Consider the following 18806-nt stretch of genomic DNA (forward strand, 5'->3'; position numbering starts at 1 on the left):
ACAGAAGAAATCAAGGTTACACAATTTTCACTGGCCCTGCATGTACAAGGAATGGCATGGGGCTTTCCCATGAGAGTGGGGGCAATGAGGACACACCAAAAAGGAAAAACCTTTGCTCTCAGTTCCTCTTTTTCACTATGCTGGAAGGAGGAAATTGCTCAGAGAGACACAAGCAACTGTGCCCTGTTCCTAGAATTCAGGATCGCTCACCCACAGAATTCAGTTCAGAACATATTGTATTAGCCTCACAATGCAGAATTAACATACAGAATTCATCCCTGCAAGACATGGTGGTGGCCAGTGGTGTAGTGGCACAGTTTGATGTGCAGGAGCCACAGCCCAGTGATAGCAGAGCATTGCCCTTGTATGCAGCAGGTTGCAGGTTCAACCCTGCTGGCATCTCCAGCTAGGACTAGGAAAGACCCATGGAAACCCACCGCCACTCAGCATCGACAGTGCTGAGCTAAATGGCCAGTGCCTAGGAGGAAAGGATGCAGCATTTGGGGCCTTTTAGTTTAGAGAAAAGGCAAGTAAGGGGAGCCCTGATAGAAGTTAATAAAATTGTGCAAGCTGTGGAGAAAGTGAACAGAGACAAAAAATTCCCCCATGACACTAGAACCCATGGACATCCAATAAAATGAAATGTTGGGAGCTTTAGAGCAGACAAAAGAGAGGACTTCTTCAAGCAGTGCAGAATTAAGCTGTGGAACTCACTCCCACAAGAGGCAGTGATGGCTGCCAACTTGGGTAGCTTTAAAAGAGGGTTAGACAAATTCATGGAAGATAAGGCTCTTAATGGCTGCTAGCCACGATGGCTACACTCTGCCTCCACGGGCAGAGGTGGCATTCCTTTGAATACCAGTTGCTGGAAGCCACAGAAGGGGAGACGGCTCTTGCGCTCAGGTCGGGCTTGTGGGCTTCCCTTTGGGGCATCTGGCTGGCCACTGCGAGAAGATGCTGGACTAGGTGGGCCCCCTTTGGCTGATCTTTGTTGTTGTTGTTGTGTGCCTTCAAGTCGATTATGACTTATGGCGACCCTACGAATCAGCGACCTCCAGGAGCATCTGTCATGATCCACCCTGTTCAGAGCTTGTAAGTTTTGGTCTGTGGCTTTATGGAATCAATCCATCTCTTGTTTGGCCTTCCTCTTTTTCTACTCCCTTCTGTTTTCCCCAGCATTATTGTCTTTTCTAGTGAATCATGTCTTCTCATGATATGTCCAAAATATGATAACCTCAGTTTCATCATTTTAGTTTCTAGTGACAGTTCTGGTTTGATTTGTTCTAACACTCAATTATTTGTCTATTCCACAGTCCATGGTATCCGCAAAGCTCTCCTCCAACACCACATTTCAAATGAGTAGATCTTTCTCTTATCTGCTATCCAACTTTCAGATCCATATCATAGCGACTGGGAATACCATGGTCTGAATGATCCTGACTTTAGTGTTCAGTGATACATCTTTGCATTTGAGGACCTTTTCTAGTTCTCTCACAGCTGCCCTCCCCAGTCCTAGCCTTCTTCTGATTTCTTGACTATTGCTTTCATTTTGGTTAACGACTGTGCCGAGGTATTGATAACCCTTGACAAGTTCAAAGTCCTCATTGTCAACTTTAAAGTTGCATAAATCTTCTGTTGCTCTTATATTCTTAGGGCCTTACTTGGTATAAGGGTGTGATCCTATGAGCTCACAATGACAGCTCTGTTCTCAAGAAAAAGCCAAAAATGTGTGGGGAGAGGGGGAAGAGGAGAGATGATTTGTGACTGAGCTGCATCCTGAAAACATCTGTTCTTACTTCTGGCTTCCTGACCATCCTCACTTACCAAAGAAAGTGTGAAACCTCTCCTGAACAACCCCCTATTGTGGGTCTCTCTATTTTCACCAGTGAAACTCTGAGTTGCCAGAGTTGTCATTCTTGAGTTGTGCTCCCTCCCAGGTTCCAGGTCTCTAGATCAGGCATGGGGAACCTGCGGCCTGTGAGCCAATCTTTGCCCACCAGGGAGGTCCAGTTTGGCCTGCAAGGCTATTTCCCCCAAAGCAATGCCCACTTGTCAATCAGCTGAAATCATGCACGGCATTCTCATGTTTTTATGCATGCATTGACCTAAAAGCATAGGGAGAGACCCATCCCCTGTTCAGCTGGTTCCACCTCTCCTGAAAACGGGGGCACAGGATGCTGGTCAAACCCAGCTCCTCTCGACTGTAAAACCTGCAGCAGCTGGAGTGTTTTTTTTTTAAAATTCAGCTTCAAACAGATTTCGCAGCTGATCAGCCCGTTCCCCCTCCAGGTGTGGCCAATGGAAATGCTTTGCTGTAGGCCACTAGTGTGCTCACAGCCTAAGCTCAGCACCATCTGCACTGATTGACAGCAGCTCTCCATGATTTCAGGCAGAGGACATTGCCAGCCCTGCTTGGAGATGTCCTTGGGGATTGAACGCAAGACCTTCTGCATGCAAGGCAGGGGCTCTGCCACTGAGTTACGGCCCTTTCCTCACCCTTCATCTGCCCCCACCCCCGGAGGTCAACTCTGACAGGTAACCCCTGGGGTGGGGTGGGAGAGAGAGAGAAAAACCCAGGACTAATAAGAGGCGTTCATTCTACTTTTATCTCCATTCTGCCTCCTCCCTTAGGGTGCTCCCTTGGGCTGGCTGTTTACGAAGGTAGGCAGGTGGGGGCTGCCTGAGGGCAGAGGAAGGTTGGTGGGGCAGTGCCTCCACCCCCTCAGGGAGCAGCCCCCATCCTGGGGACCATGGGATGATTGCGCTCTGCATGCCCAATGTGAAAGTGTCCAAAACCTGATCCCTTCAGACCAATCCGTTTCTAGAAAGCCTGCAAAAGAGCTGGCCTCTCCAGGCAAGATTTTGCCAGGACATTTCCAGATGTGTGGTAGCACATTGCCCCTGGGGAGGGGTGGGGTGCTACAAGCTAGGCTTTTCCATTTCTTACCTCCTTGTCTCTCTGGAGTGTGTCTGTGTGTGTGATTCCGCAGGCTCCATTTGTTGACTCCCTTCTTCCACCAACATTATGCATCACCATCTCTCTGCAGTGGTCTTTGCACTGTCAACACACCTTTTCTCTCTTCCCCAGGAAATGAACACGTTTTGAGCTACAGTAGGGCCCCACTCATACGGCGGGTTATGTTCTGGACCCCCGCTGAAAAGCAAAACTGCTGAAAAGCGGAACTCATTGAAAAGAATGGTGTGCGAAGCCCGAAAACCGCCATAAAAGTGGAACAAGCGCCGTATGAGTGGGGCTTTAGTCTAATTGCATCTATTTGAGACTGCCACATTCGCGAAGCGCCGTAAAGCGGGGCCCTACTGTACTTGAAAACACAAAGCCGCCTTGGCAGCACTTTTTCCAGTTTCCTTTAAGAAAAGTGAAAGTAATGAAATGGGGAACTGCACAAAAAGTTACTGAGTTTTTAATTCTTAAGTGACAGAAAAGTCAAAGGTGGTTATGATCAACTCATCTGACGCTCCATTTCTGACGATGTCCCTGAGGGTGAGGATCTGTCTGTTTCATCGGAATTCATCTGCGTTGGTGGAACTGGGGGCGGGGGCAGGTACAGAACCAGCTCTTGAAGCCGTCGCTTTTGTTCTGTGTTGACATCAGGAGGTGCGGAAGTGAAAGAGAGCACGGGCATTTTAAGCAACAAAGACCAGCTGTGGCCAGCGACACTACCATTCAGACGGAATACTTACACACCGAGAAGTGGTTATGGGCAGACTGCAAAACTGAAAAGCAGTTGCCAGGGACAGCAATCAAAATCCAAGACAGACGTCAGAGGAACCTAAGTACATTTGATGCGCCTTAAGATTGTGGCAGCCCCGGCAGCGTGCCGAGACTTAGCCACAGAAAACCACATCAAGGTGACTCCTGGTGGACTGTGTCTGTGGGCACCCCAGATCCATCACCTGAGGTGGCCACCTGTGGGGCTGACAGGCATTCTAGGCACACTTGGAGGCGCCCAGGTGGAGGCATGTGCTTCTATGCCCACGAACACCTTTAGGAGGCATTCCTTGGAACACAGCGAACCCCCTTATATCAGGTGGGAATAGTTCTGCAGTAAGCCCAGTATGGCTTCACTCTGTCTGTCTGAGGCTCTCTGGGGTTCCACAGGCAAGGAGAGATCTTTTCTCCATCACTTGCTCCTGGATTCTTTTAACTGGAGATGCCATTGAGGATTGAATCTGGGACTTTTTGCGTGCAAGGCCAGTGCTCTACCCACTGGGCCCTCAGAAACCTGAAAATATATCACTCTTGCATGCATGTTCTATGTGCAAATTGATGCATGGAAGTGTCACCGACATGGCGTGTCTGGCCCTGTGGCACCTGCTGCGATCTGCCTTGCAGCAGTGCTGGGCTTGTTTGGGCCATTCTAGAGAATGCAGGATTGCTTCTTTTCTGAAACTGCAGCTATTCTGAACACAACCCTCCTCGTCTGTGTTTTAACAGAAAACATGCTTTAAAAGAGCGCAGGATCAACACACAGGAGGTGACAGGTTTCCCCACCACCACCAAAAATTTCTCTGTACTTCCACAAACTTTGGGGTTCACCCAAGTAACACAATAACTCCCCCTACAGGCAATGGTTCCTCTGTGGCGCAAGATCCTCCGTGGTGCAGAGTGGTAAGCGGCGGTAACACAGCCGAAGCTCTGCTCACGGCCGGAGTTTGATTCCAACGGAAAGAGGAAGTCGAAGGGGTCGAGGTCCACTCAGCCTTCCATCCATCCGTGGTCGGTAAAATGAGTACCCGGCATATGCTGGGGGGTAAAGAAAGGCCGGGGAAGGAACTGGCAATCCCACCCCATATATACGGTCTGCCTAGTAAACGTCGCAAGACGTCACCCTAAGAGTTGGAAACGACTTGCACTACAAGTGCAGGGACACCTTTACCTTTACAGGCCATGGAGGGAGGTAGAAAATGGAGTCACCCAAGGATTGGTATTGGGACCTGAGTTTTTAAAGTTGCCAGTGTGGCGTAGTGGTTAGACTACAACCTGGGAGACCAGGGTTCGAATCCCCACACAGCCATGAAGCTCACTGGGTGACCTTGGGCCAGTCACTGCCTCTCAGCCTCAGAGGAAGGCAATGGTAAACCCCCTCTGAATTCCACTTACCATGAAAGCCCTATTTGTAGGGTCGCCACAAGTCGGAAACACCTTGAAGGCAGTCCATCATCATCACCAAGGCTATCAAAGGCTACTAGCCACGATGGCTATGCTCTGCCTCCACAGTTGGAGACAGCATGCTTCTGACTAACAGCTGCTGGAAACCGCAGGAGGGGAGAGTGCTGCTCTTGCGCTCAGGTCCTGCTGGTGGGCTTCCCTTTGGGGCATCTGGTCGGCCACTATGAGAACAGGAGGCTGAACGAGATGGGCCCCCTCTGGCCTGATCTAGCAGCCGGGCCCTTCTAATGTTGTTTTTCAGTGGCCCCATGTTGGCCATATGGTGCTGGGCACTTGAATTCGCTATGATATGTGCTTTACCACTGAACGATGCACCCTCCTTGGGACAGTGGCGGCTGGTGGCTCCATGTCAGTGGGGCAGTGGAATCTGCTCCAGGATTTAGCCCGAACTTTTAAGGAGTTGCCCTCAAAAGGTTGCCACATAGAGGAGGACCTGGATCTCTTCTGCATCGTCTCAGAGTGCAGGACACGGAATAATGGGCTCAAGTTGCAGGAAGCCAGATTTTGACTGGACATCAGGAAAAACTTCCTAACTGTTAGAGCCATACGACAATGGAACCAATGACCTAGGGAGGTAGTGGGCTCTCCGACACTGGAGGCCTTCAAGAGGCAGCTGGATGGGCATCTGTCGGGAATGCTTTGATTTGGATCCCTGCATTGAGCAGGGGGTTGGACTTGATGGCCTTATAGGCCCCTTCCAGCTCTACAGTTCTAAGCACAATGATTCTATGAAAAGCACCTTGAAAGTTCAGACTAAAACCCGGAGCGGATTTCACTGCCCCACTGAAATCAGAGCCACCGGCTGCCGTTGCCCTAGGATAAGTAATCCAGGAGAAGATGGAGCAAGGCAAACAGCCACACGTGGACCTGTGTGGCGCACTGCCACTGTGCTCCAGCCATTTTCCGAATACTGTTATTATCATTTGTTTATATAGTGCCATTGATGCACATGGAACTGGACAGAAAAAATAAACGAACAGAAACGAATCAAAAACACGTTCCTACCACCAAGGCATACAACTGAAAAATAAAAGGGAAACACAGAGGGAAGGGTTAAAATAGGGAAGGATCAAGACAAACACTTCAGGCACACATACGCTGGATATGCAGAGATTTAAACCTAAACTGAGATTTAAAAAAGCCAAATAATATTTTTTGGTATGGTAACCCAGGTAGGTGCTGAGCTGAAGCTGACCCAGAGATTCCTTTGTTCCACACGCCTGCAAGCAAATCACACAGCCACACAAGCCAAGTGGGTTTTTCATTGGTTTTTAATTATTCATTGCCGAAGGCGATAATATTTCTATGCAAAATACTCTCTTATATCTCCCCACCCCTGTCCCCGCACCCCCCCACCCCAAAGAAACATCACGCGGCCCCCAGAAAGAAACAACCTCCACATCCTGTTTTGTTTTGAAATAACGCTCCAGGGGAGGGGGGAAGACCCCTTTGTGTCCAACCACACCCTTCCATTGCCAACACACTGTTTCTTGGAGGGGAGGGGGGCGGCCGCAGGGACCCCGTCCCTTGAGAGAAAAGCCCTTAACAAATCAGTGTGACTCAAGGCACCCCTCAAGTTCAGAGTGTTACTGGGAGTTGGGGGGGGGCGCAAGGAAAAAAGATGCTAGGTGTCCGGTCCCTTCGAGCCCTCTCAAAAATCCCAGGGAACCCAGGAGTCCAGGGTCCCTGTTCACACCTTAGAAGGTCCTCAAGGGGGGTGGGGTGGAGAGAGGGTCGGATCCAGATCCACATCCGTCAGCTGCATCTCCCCCTGCCGGAGTAGAGACCCCCCTCTGCAACTTTACCATTGGCCCCTGGGGGAACAGACAAAGATAGGCTTGGGGTGAGCTGGGGTAACTCTGGGGGAGAGGGGGGCAAACACAGCCCCAGGATGATGCCTGCACCCCCACCCCCTGCAAATGTGTCGGTACCTTTGCAATCTATTTCTTCATCTTGCCTGCATCTTTCCTTCATCTCCTCCAGAGGACCTTTTCATTTTGCCTCACTGGGAGCTTTCCTCAGCTCAGAGTGTTTGTTTAAAAAAAGAATAATTTCAGCTGCTTATTTGTTTTTTTTGGGGGGGGGGATCCTTCACTAGCCAGCCTCCTGAGCTTTCTCAATCTCAGACCAAGTCCAACTTGATTATCCAGGGATAATCAAACTGTTTAGATTTAACCCCTTTCCTGTACAGTTTTTTTTTACTCCTATGAACGGTGAGGGCTAGGAACCTGGCTCGCTTTTGGAGAGGGGTGGGGGAAGAACTCCACTTCTATTGAAAGTTTAGTTCAAACATCTGGTGGAGAATCCACGTTGCTTAACTTCACAGCAGCTACAGAAACAACTTCTGCACTGATAAAGAGCAACTCTTTCCTCCTGTTCACCCATGACTTTTCTTCACTCCCACCCCCGACTGACTACATGTTGGGGAGTTTTGTGTCTTGCAGGGGTCCAGCAGTGGCCGGAGCAGAAAGGGTGGGGCAAAATTTCTCCACCCCCCCAAGTCCACTCTCTCTTTTTTTTCTTTATATACAAAAAATAATAATTAATCCATTAGATTTGGAAATTAAAATCTTCAGATGTGAAACTAAAACAGCCCTCCGAAATATATCTCCCCCCAAAACTGTTCTCCTTTGTATTTTTTTCATACATCACACACACCCGCACCAAAATACTTGATATGACCCCAAAAAATAGTCACAGGACATTGAAAAAACTCTATTTCTCTTTTTTTATCTTTCTCTTCTTTTGCCCCCTCTCTCTCCTCTCCCTCCCCCAGAAAGAAAAATATAGATTGCTGGATTAGCAAAATGGTTCCATTAATTATTCTTATCTTCATTATTTTTCTCGTTCTCTGTTAAGTTTTGAAGCCACAAAAGTAACCTTCATGCACTTAAGAGGAAAACAATGAGAGAGAAAATCAAAAAGAAAAATTCAATTGGAAAAAAATATAATATATATATATTATATATCTCAAAGTCATCATTATCGTCATCAGGCCATACTTGCAAGCAAGAATTCTCTTGGATTCATCAGTCCTAGGTCTGTGCTTGTTCAGTCGTAAAATATTCTTCAGCCAAAATGAAAGCAAGAAGGAATGAAATCTTTATCCTTGTTTCCTTCCGAGGGGAAAATAGATTAAATAATTTTTTTAAAAAAGGCAAAAAGCATGATGAATTTGTTCCCCCTTTTGATTCTTTTAACATGTTTCTTTCAAAATTAATTCCCAAATCCCATCCCTTTCCCTGCTCTAATGAGGATCAAACCACAAGTAGGAAACTTAAAACTCCGTGCCAAACTCCTGTTCTGGCCCCCTCCAGAGAAAAAGTAAACTCATCAAGAGTGGCTTCTCTTTGCAGAAAGTTTTTCTTAAAAAATATCTCCCTTTCTCTGCCTAATAAGTTTGCTTCAGTCTTTTCCCTTGAGTTCAGAGTCTCCGGGCGGCCTTCCCTCTGCCTGCAACTCGCTGCTTGTAAAATGAGAGAGATCAGACTCTAAGAAACAAACTCCTCTTTTCTCCCCCAATGCCACCACCGGCCCTCCCCAAATGACAGCATGCATGCGCTAGCGCTGTTGGGGATGGGGGTAAAAAAAACAAAAGCCCCCCATTTGCTGTAGAAATGAAAACGGGACTGTTTCAAACCAGGGTCAGGGTGGCCGGATCACGCAAGAAGAAGAAAAGGAAAAAAATTAAGAAAAAAGGGGGGGGAAATTGAGAATATTAAAGAGTAAAAGGAAGAAACGAAAGAAGCCCGTCCCAAGATGTCCCCACCCATCCTCAAAATATTAACCAAACAGCTAAGTTCACTGGCAAGAGACAGGAGTTGCCCCCTCCCCCTCGCTGGGGACGGCTCCGCTGCAGATTCGGTGGTGGTGGCTGTTTCTGCCATTCCTTCCGGGAAATATCAGTTCATAGCTCCTAAAGTCTCTCGCGAGCTGGGATCCAGATGTAGGGGCCAGAGAGCTCCTCAATGATTCTCTTGATCTTGTGGTAGATCTCTTCGAAACTTTCTCCTTCTACGATGGCTGGGGAAAGAGGCAGAGGGTGGCAAGGGGTGAGAGCGTGTGAAAGGCGGACAGGAAAGAGTTTGGGGTTGCTTTGGAAACCAGAGATCAATCGCTGGACTTCCCAGAAAGAGGGGTGGCAGTGGTATCAGCCATCACCACTGCAATTTCTTACCTGCCCTTCACCACAACGCGGTCCCAGAGTGGGTTACAACAAGTTAAAGACCAGTTGAAAACAAAGTACAGTCACAGGAACAAGGTATGTCCTGAAAACATCGGTCTCAGGTGTCAAAGGCCAGGGGAGTTGTGTGTTACATCTGTCGTAGCGCGTGACCCAAGAGTCTTGCGGCACCTTAAAGATTTATCGGGGCGTGAGCTTTTGTGGGCTATACAGTCCACGTTGCCAGATGCACCCACCCCGCCCATCCACCGAGTCCCACATGGTGTTCCTTGGTTAAGGGAGGAAGTGGGAGTCTGTGAACATCCGGGTTTTCACAGAGCTATCCAAGGTGCTTTCAGCAGATTCCACTGCCCCACTGAGATGCATTGGGCACTGCCACCATGAAAAAATCAGATGCAAAGAGCAAAATGAACACACCATTTGATCGGCTTCCATGTTCCATTCCTGCAACATTTTGTCTGTTTTGGTTCCACTGTATCGGCAACAGTAGTAACTTCTGAGCATGCAGTGAGTGCCTTCCACTCTTGCATTAAGTAAAGGAGGTAAGAGGGATGTTTACAGCCTTCTCTTCACACCAAAAAGCAAAAGTGATGTTAGCCCGCTTCCTCATCTTAGAAACCCCCTCCACGCACACACATAGAGCAGCCTCTGGACCACTGATGAGAATGTCAAATAGACCAAAACATGGAGGCCTTGCCTTAAATTTTGAAAAGGAGAGGGAAAAAACCCTCTGCTCAAAGCCCTCTCCCCACATGCTCCAAGGGCCAATCGGACAGAAACTTCAGCATGTACTACAACATGTGCTTCTGTGGGAAGGAGAATGCTGGCCTAGACTCAGCTCATCTGAGGTTTCTTGAGGCATGGTCCGTGTGCTTTTGAGCTTACCTCCACAGACATATGGACTAGAAACTTGATTTCAGAACAAGACACCAGAACAGAACATTAACAGCTTTGAGAAAGTTGCATTTGGCACACAAAAATTATCTCTCGTTTGTACTCTGCAGACATAGCAGAATGCAAAGAGAGAGTTTTGCACCTGCCTGTTCCTTAAGCCAGGGATGGGGGATGTTTTTAGCCCCGGGGCCAGATTCTGGAGGAGCCGGAGGCAAACGTGGGCAGAGCAATGAATGCAAATAGGCTAGTTTCTATGCACAGTCACATCCCCCCCTCCATCCAGGAAAGCAAGAGGCACAATCAGAGTTCAAAAGACTCAAGGAGGCTATGAAGCAAGGGCAGTGTGGGGATGGTCCCAAGGGCCACGCAGAGAGGCCAGGGGGGTCACTTTTGGCCTCGAGACCTCAGGTCCGTCAGCTCTGCTGGAAGGCAAGGGAGGGTGGGTGACTCACCCGAGAAGCACTCTGTAAATTCCTGCTCCAGCTTCGTAGCTCTTTCGAAGGCTTTCCGTGCCTGCTCCTCCGTTATCCGCTTGTTAATTTCTCTGGGGACAGAAAGGAAGGAGGGAGACAAAACAATATGAAGGCCGTGCAACCCTAAGAATGGTCTCTCCCACCCGCCTGTCTCCTGCTGAGAGGACAGGCCATTTCTGTGCTTTGGAAGCGCGTGTAGAGTGCTGGCCCTTTGCACTGGCAGGCACGGCCACTGCCACTTGGGTCCCCCAGTCAGGCACTGAGGAGCCCAAGGGCCAACCAGATGCTTCTGCAAACCTCACAAAACAAGGCATGACGGGAACAGCCTTCTCTGGTGGCTCTGATATTCAAAAGGATATACTGCCCCTGGATCTGGAGGTTCACTTTAGCCATCACAATTGTTAGCCCTTGTCTGCTTACATCGATTCATCCAACCTTCTCCAACCTGGTGCCCTCCAGCAGTTTTGAACTACAAAAATCACTGTTACTGGTGTCTCCATTTTGAATGAGTGAGAGGTGCTGCAAACACCATTCCTTTTGCTGGAAAAGCAAAATGCAAATGAAAAGCCTCAGCCTCACCAGACTGACCAAATCCACTGTTAGAGGCAGCTTGCTTCTGAATACTGGTTGCTGAAAACTGCAGGAAGGGAGAGTGACTGTTGTGCTCAAGTCCTGCTTGCAGGCTTCCCATAATGGGCATCTGGTTGGCCACTGTGAGAATGGGATGCTGGACCAGTTGGGCCACTGGCCTGATCCAGCAGGCTCTTATGTTCTCAAAGCCCCTTTCAGTGTTGTCTAGCAGAAGCCATCTTGTAGCAGTGAGTTCCACAGTTTAACTACATGCTGCGTGAAGAAAGCCTTCTCCTGTTGTGTGTCTACAACCTTCTGCCAATCATTTTCACTGGGTGACCCCTGGGTTCTTACGCTATGACAGAAAGAGAAAAAACTCCTTTCTCTTCCCCTAACTTTCTCCATGCCATGCATCATTTTGGAAACCTTGATCATGTCCCCCCCCACACACACACTCAGGACATTTCCAGACAACCTGTTCACTGAGCATTCTTCCTGATTTGTTTGCAGGGAGGTTAGACAACAATGTGTCACAGAAAGCATTAATCCCACATTTCCCCCATCACTTTCCTTATTGCAAAAAATTCTGATTTTTTTTGGGGGGGAGGGAAAGTGGGTTTGCTGCATGAGACCTCCCAATAGCTGTGCAGCCTGAACATGCCGGTATGTGATTGAATCCCACCTGAAAATAGCAACTGTTTGGAAGTGCCCTTGGATAACTTTTTTCAAAAACAAACTTAAAGCCGTCGAGATCACAGTCTTTTCACAAAAGAGAAAGCAAGTTGCCTGCTGTACTCTGGTCATCCCCCAGACCAGCTCCTATCCTCTTACACACACAGACCTTTGCCCGCTTTCTCACACCCACCTCCCACGCCTTTGCCTGCTCACACCGGTAAAAAGCCCCGGAGGCAGCCAATCACCGAAAGACTACAACGGGGGTGACTCTCTCTCCCCCCACCCACCCTGGCTGTCCCAGCGGGCCACTCACAGAACATTCTCGAGGGAGCGCGGCCGGATAAAAATGGCGATGGGGTGGAGTTGAGCTGCCTGCAGCCTCCGGACGGCATTTGCTGAAACATCCAAAATGCAGTGCTTGCCCTGGGCAAGAAGACAGAAATTAGGTCAGAAGTTCCTATATCTCTTTGTGTTTGTATTTTTCCATTGGCCACTCAAGGCCACGGCTATTCTGTGGCTTCCCTAATGCCTTTCCCCTCCCAAAAACATCCATTAGTAGGCCAATCTCCACCTCTGATATGTTCAACTGCACATATTCTTGCCCCCCAGACACACACAATTGGGGGCGCATCAGAACATACTGTGGATCAGATGCCAGCCCCACCCCCCCCGGCACTCTCAGTCACCTCCTCTCATAACAAGCAGGCCCCAGAGACCCAGTCAAAAAGAGAAGGGGGGATAATGTGCACCTCAATGGGCTCGGAACATCAGCACTGAGCAAGATCCTGATTGCATGCTGTGCGCCACTGAAGATGGGGAGCAACTAAGGCCACAGCTGCACCATACATTTAAAGAAGTATGATAACACTGTAAACAGTCGTGGCTTCCCCCAAAGGATCCTGGGAAGTGTCGTTTGGGAAGAGTTCTGAAAGGTTTTTGGAGACTGCCCATTCCCCTCACAGAGCTACAATTCCCAGAGTGGTTTAACAGTCAGACCCTTTTCCCAGGGAACTCTGGGAATTTTAGCTCTGTGAGGGGAAGAGGGGGTCTCCTAACAATTCTCAGCACCTTTCACAAACAACCGTGTCTAGGACTCAGAGGGAGCCACAGCTGTTTAAAGGGGCATTACAGTATGTACAGTACAGTATGATAACTGTACCGTTATCCTACTTTGGACACATCATGAGAAGACCTGATTCACTAGCAAAGACCATAATGCTGGGAAAAACAGAAGGGAGTAGAAAAAGAGGAAGGCCAAACAAGAGATGGATTGATTCCATAGAGGAAGCCACAGACCTGAACTTGCAAGATCTGAACAGGGTGGTTCATGACAGATGCTCTTGGAGGTCGCTCATTCATAGGGTCGCCATAAGTCGTAGTCGACTTGGAGGCACATCACAACAACAACACTACTTTAAATGTATGGTGCAGACATGCCCAAAATATCACTGGACTCTGAATTTTGGTCCCGATTACACTCGCTCAGTCCGAACTTTCCTGTTGTCAAATGGCACACTATTTCTGACTCAGCTGCTCCTGCATGTTGCCTGACCACTTGTCCTTCCGTTTTAAGTCGCCTCCAGCGTACCTGCTCAGCCACCTCGCGCACCGACTGGACGCTCGTCCCGTAAAGGTGGCTGTTGTACTGGCCGGCCTCGATGAACTTGTGGCTCTGGATGTCCTTCTCCATCTTCTCCCGAGAGGCAACAAAATGGTAGTCCCGGCCATCCACTTCGTACTCCCGTTTCGGCCGAGTGGTGTCTGTGGAGTGGAAAGGTGCGGAGCCTCCGTCACATATGGGGGCAACAGCATCTCCATGCCAAGCTGCGGTGGAATTCCTCCCCACCAACAGTGGAAACTGGTGTCTCCAATGTCAGCGGGGCAGTGAATCCGCTCCGGGTTTTAGTCCAAACTTTCAAGGAGCTGCCCAGGGCAGCTCCTTGAAAGTTTGAACTAAAACCTGGAGCGGATTCACTGTGCCATTGACATCAGAGACCTGTCTCCATTGCCCACTGCCCATAATTTTACCCCACTCCCCAGGGAGGGGGACAGAGATAGGGTCCCCCTGTTGGACTCACGTGGGACACAGGAGCCAAATTTGTCAGGAAACTCGGAGAGGAGGTCATCGTTGACTCGGTCCTTAGTGGGGCCCAAGATAATGATGGGGCGAGCATAGTGAACTAAGAAAAAACCCAAAGAATTTGGAAAGGTTTTGCGACCATTTGCTAAGGGTGGAAAATACAAGAAATGGGACGTTGAAACAATCACTTGATTACAATCAACCACAAAGCAATAAGCAAGCTTTTGAGCTACACAGATCTCATCCTCATTGCTAAACCAAAAGAGGGGGGAAAGGGGAGGGGTGGGAGAAGATAAGATGCTAATCAGGATCACAGAACTGAAGAATGGGCCGTTGGCACCAACCGGATGTCCCCCCCTAAACCTCGTAGGTGCATGGAGTTGCAGAGGGAGAGCAATTTGTTGAATGGATACGTCGTATTTCCAAGATTTTACTTCATTGATGAGAAAGCGACAAGGGCTATTCACTTCCTAAGAGAGGCCAGGGGTTCTTGTGTCTGAATATTTAAGAGCATTTCAATGGAATGGGTTTGGCTCCCCCATGGGTTAACCAGGGCTTCCCAAATTTCTCCCCCGACAGACCACTTGAAAATTGCTGAGGTTCTTGGCAAACAACATCATGATTTTTCTGCCTCTCGTAGCAATTGTCATTCCACAGAATTCAAACTGCGACACAGTAACAACCAGAAATAAAAGCAGCAGTCATTCAAAACCAACGTGAACGTTCAGTGCGATGGATGTGCCGTCTCCCATCTTCAACCAGAAATCCGCAGACATGCCGTGGACCCCCTGAATGAGGCTAGCAGACCACTGGTGATCCACAGGCCACCGTCTGGCAACCCCTGGCTTAAATCAAGCAAGGGAATTCGGGGCTAGGGAGGGAAGGGACTGCCACTCACCTTCCATTTGCACAACGGTTTCGTAGCTCAAGACAGCATCTTCTCGACCTGGAGTGGAAAGGAGAGGGCTGTGAATGGGAATCCGTCTATCCCACGCCCCAGAGGGCCTCTTGCATCCATCCCCTCTCCTTAACAGAGCAAGCAGCAGGGCAGACCAGCCTTCCCCAATCTGGCACCCCTCCAGATGCTTTGGACTACAATTCCCATCAGCCCCAGCCAGCACAGCCATATGACGATGCAGGGGCTGATGGGAATTGTAGTCCAAATCAGCCAGAGGGCACCAGGTTGGCGAAGGCTGCTCTAGAGCAACGGGGCAGTAGGGGCAACTTGAGAGCCAGTGTGGTGCAGCGGCTGAAGTGTCGGCCTGAGAGACCAGAGTTCAAATCCCCACTCGGCCATGTGGGTGGCTGTGGGGCCAGTCACCGTCTCTCAGCCCAATCTACCTCGCACGGTTGTTGTGGCAATCAAATGAGGGCCTTGAGCTCCTTGGAGGAAAGGTGGGATACACATGCAGGAATGGGTAAAACGAAGTAGGAATGCAGGAAATATTACCAGAGGGAGAAGGGGAAGGGGAAAGGAAAAAGAAACCTTCCACCCTTGTGGATTTCAAGGTGTGGAAATACTGTATATCTCAAAGGACAGTCTTGGAAAAAAAGAGCAAAGAGAAAGGCCTGGAACAGACTTTCCCTAACCTGTGTCCTCTGGCTGTTTTGGACTACAACTTCCATCAGCCCCCCAGCAGGGGCTGATGGGAATTGTAGTCCAAAACTGCTGGAGGGCACAGGTTGGGGAAGGGTGGCCTAGAGGCAAACACCCACCTTGAGAGCCCGATCCTGGCACCCGATCCTAGAGAGAGAAGATAGAAAGGATGAGGAGAAAAAGGGAGAAAGAGAGAGAGAGAGTGAGAGAAACCTTGGCATTGGCTGTGAGGGTCCGGGGGGGGCGTGGAGGCAGCTGCAAGGGCTAGGAAGAGAAGCCCACCCCCTCCCTGTGTTTAAATGCAGGAGTTACCAAATGGGGAAAGGGAGCTGTGACATCCCGGTTACACCAGGGCAGAAATCTGAGGGTCAGAGCCCCGCGTCAGGACTCTGGGGCCTGCCCACATGGTGAACCGGAGCGGGAAAAAAGCCATGCTGATCACTTAATGCAAAAGGAGCCAAATATCACCGAGGTTTGTAAGGTGCCCCGGCAGCTGTTCGTTTTTGTATTTTGGCTGAAGGGCGGGAGGAGAACGCCAGTTCCCTGGCGTAACTCGTACAGGCCAGAGAATCCCCCCATCCTGGGATGCAGATATATTGATGTTATATGGCAAAATGGACAGCAGCTTCAAGACAGACAACAAAAGAAACTGCTTCTTCACCCTACGCCTTAATTTGCCCATGGAATTCACTCCCAAAAGATGGGGTGATGGCCACCAATCTGGACAGCAAATTCATGGAGGATAAGGGTATAACGCTTGTGTACTTCCTACAGGATCACAGAGCTGAAAGGGTTATTAGAGGTCATCTACTCCAACCCCTTGCCAATGGAGGAGACCCTCTCTTCCAGCCTCTGTTTGAAAACCCCCTTAACGAAGGAGAGTCCACCATCTTCTAAGGCTGTCTGCTTTATTGGCATATTGTCAGGAAGTCCTTCCAAAAAACCCCACTTCTAAGCAGTTGAATTGGGTCCTACCTTCTGGAGGAACAGAAGACAAATGGGGAAACCGCCTTATCCTGAGTCAGACCACTGGGGTCCATCTAGCTCAGTATTGTTGACACTGACCGGCAGCAGCTCTCTAGGCTTTCACGCAGGGAATCTTTCCTGGCCCTACTTGGAGATGCTGTCAGGAACTGAACCCAGAGCCTTCTGCATGCAAGGGAAGTGCTCTACCACTGAGCTACGGCCCGTATTTAACCTGCCTACCGTTGAAATGAACAGTGCCCAGTTCATGCGCAAGGAAATGAACTCCATGTGTACCCTGGAGGTGCAAGTGGGACGCTTTTAATCAGGGCAAACCTCTCCTCTTTAAGACACATGCTCACAAGGTGCGGCTTTTGCCGGCTGCCCAAGCAAGAGGTGCAAGGAACGCCAATTACCTTTGCTTTTAGCCGCGCCCACTCCCGCCGCTCGACCCTGCAAGAAAGAGACAGACTGAGGTAGTGGGGGGGGGGGAGAGGTTCAGAGCAGGGGCAGAAGCTGCTCCCCTCTCAGCTCTTCCCCCTACCAATTACCAAGACCCCCCCAGTTCATTACCGTCTTTTGCTGGGGATAAAGCCAATCTCGTCGCTGTCACTGTCCGGATGGACTCGCCGTGCCTGCCACCATTCCTCATCGGAAGCGTCAATCACGTGCAGAACGTCTCCAAAATGGAAGCTCAGCGCTTGACTCAGGAAGCCGCAGTCCTTGGTCTTGTCATAGTCAAAGAGCGCCCTGTTTGGAGGCCGGCGGGGAGGAGGAGGCATCAGTGGGTGACCACGGGACGCAATGGCGGCTGGTGCCCCCTGGGACTGGTGGGGCAGAAGGCAGGCAGGCCCAAGAGTAGGTGGAGCCAGAACCGTTGGCAGGCGGAGCTAACTCATCCTAGTTTTGTCTCCCCCCTTCTCACATCCACACATGGCAGCCTTCTCCAACCTGGTGCCCTCCAGATGTTTTGGACGACCACTCCCGTCAGTCCCAGCCAGCGTTCTGCAAGGGCAACCCTGAGACGAAGGGGGAGGAGGAGGCTGGCAGCGGGGGCCAGCCCCTTGGACGGCTTGTAAGTAAGAAGGCGGGCCGGTGGGGGCTGGCATTCAGGAGTCCTGGCTCTGACTTATCTTCTAAAAATGCTCTTGTATTTTCATGTCATTTTATTTACTTGCAGGTTTAGAAACTGCTTCATGAGCTACCAAAGCAGCGGACAATAAACTAATACAAGCACGGTGACAGGCTGGGGAAGTTTAATGCCACAAAACCACGTCTACAACAGCAGAGTTAATATTCCATAAGGTGACTGGGAAAGCCTTCTCAAAAGTAGCATGTCTTTTAGAGCTGCCTAAATTATCAAGAGGCTGGGTGCCTGTCTAATTTCAGCTGGCATCTGAGCTTGCAAAAACACAAAACGAAATAAAGACTAGGTGCAGAGGGTTGAGCAGGGAGAACAAGACGTGAGATCCCTGGAAATTCTGAATGTCAGTCTGTTCTGCCTGAACAAAACTGCCACACCGGGATGGGGTTACTTCCTCCCTTCAGGGGGTGGCTCATCTGTAGCCCCACAGTTGCTGCTGGACTACAGCTGCCTTCAGCTCCAACAGCCAGGGCCGATCGATGGGAGTTGCAGGCCCACAACCCCTCGAGGACTCTACAGGTTTCCCACCCAGCTTGGTTACATAGAACCATAGAATAGTAGAGTTGGAAGGGGCCTGTAAGGCCATCAAGTCCACCCCCCTGCTCAATGCAGGAATCCAAATCAAAGCATTCCCAACAGATGGCTGTCCAGCTGCCTCTTGAATGCCTCCAGTGTTGGACAGCCCACTGCCTCCCTAGGAAAGTGGTTCCATTGTCATATGGCTTTAACAGTTAGGAAGTTTTTCCTGATGTCCAGTCAAAATCTGGCTCCCTCCAACTTGAGCCCATTATTCCGTGTCCTGCACTCTGGGATGATCGAGAAGAGATCCCGGCCCTCCTCTATGTGACAACCTTCCAAGTACTTGAAGAGTGCTATCCTATCTCCCCTCAGTCTTCTCTTCTGCAGGCTAAACGTGCCCAGTTCTTTCAGTCTCTCCTCATAGGGCTTTGTTTCCAGTCCCCTGATCATCCTTGTTGCCCTCCTCTGAACCTGTTCCAGTTTGTCCATGTTTCAGACTCAGAAACAACAAGCAAAG

General features: G+C 49.7%; 1 protein-coding gene and 1 long non-coding RNA gene across 9 annotated transcripts in view; one reads left to right on the plus strand and one right to left on the minus strand.

The window, feature by feature from the left end:
• Positions 1-6555: 6555 nt before the first annotated feature.
• The window catches only part of DLG4 (discs large MAGUK scaffold protein 4), a 149787-nt gene continuing 137536 nt past the window's right edge, over positions 6556-18806 (minus strand). For all 8 annotated transcript variants that reach the window (XM_061588712.1, XM_061588714.1, XM_061588710.1 and 5 more), the window contains 9 exons: positions 17200-17376; positions 17043-17079; positions 15783-15810; positions 14965-15012; positions 14065-14166; positions 13575-13747; positions 12300-12409; positions 10721-10812; positions 6556-9214 (listed from right to left, as the gene is read on the minus strand). In XM_061588712.1, the coding sequence (XP_061444696.1) occupies positions 9108-9214; positions 10721-10812; positions 12300-12409; positions 13575-13747; positions 14065-14166; positions 14965-15012; positions 15783-15810; positions 17043-17079; positions 17200-17376 (874 nt within the window). In that variant the 3' untranslated portion in view covers positions 6556-9107. The remainder of the gene's footprint in view (positions 9215-10720; positions 10813-12299; positions 12410-13574; positions 13748-14064; positions 14167-14964; positions 15013-15782; positions 15811-17042; positions 17080-17199; positions 17377-18806) is intronic.
• LOC133366057 (uncharacterized) lies at positions 12307-14777 on the plus strand. Its single transcript, XR_009758344.1, has 3 exons — positions 12307-12432; positions 13560-13762; positions 14646-14777. It is a non-coding gene; the product is annotated as an uncharacterized LOC133366057 (long non-coding RNA).

The sequence above is a fragment of the Rhineura floridana genome, chromosome 11 (genome assembly GCF_030035675.1).
Source record: "Rhineura floridana isolate rRhiFlo1 chromosome 11, rRhiFlo1.hap2, whole genome shotgun sequence".
Taxonomy (NCBI): Eukaryota; Metazoa; Chordata; class Lepidosauria; order Squamata; family Rhineuridae; genus Rhineura; species Rhineura floridana.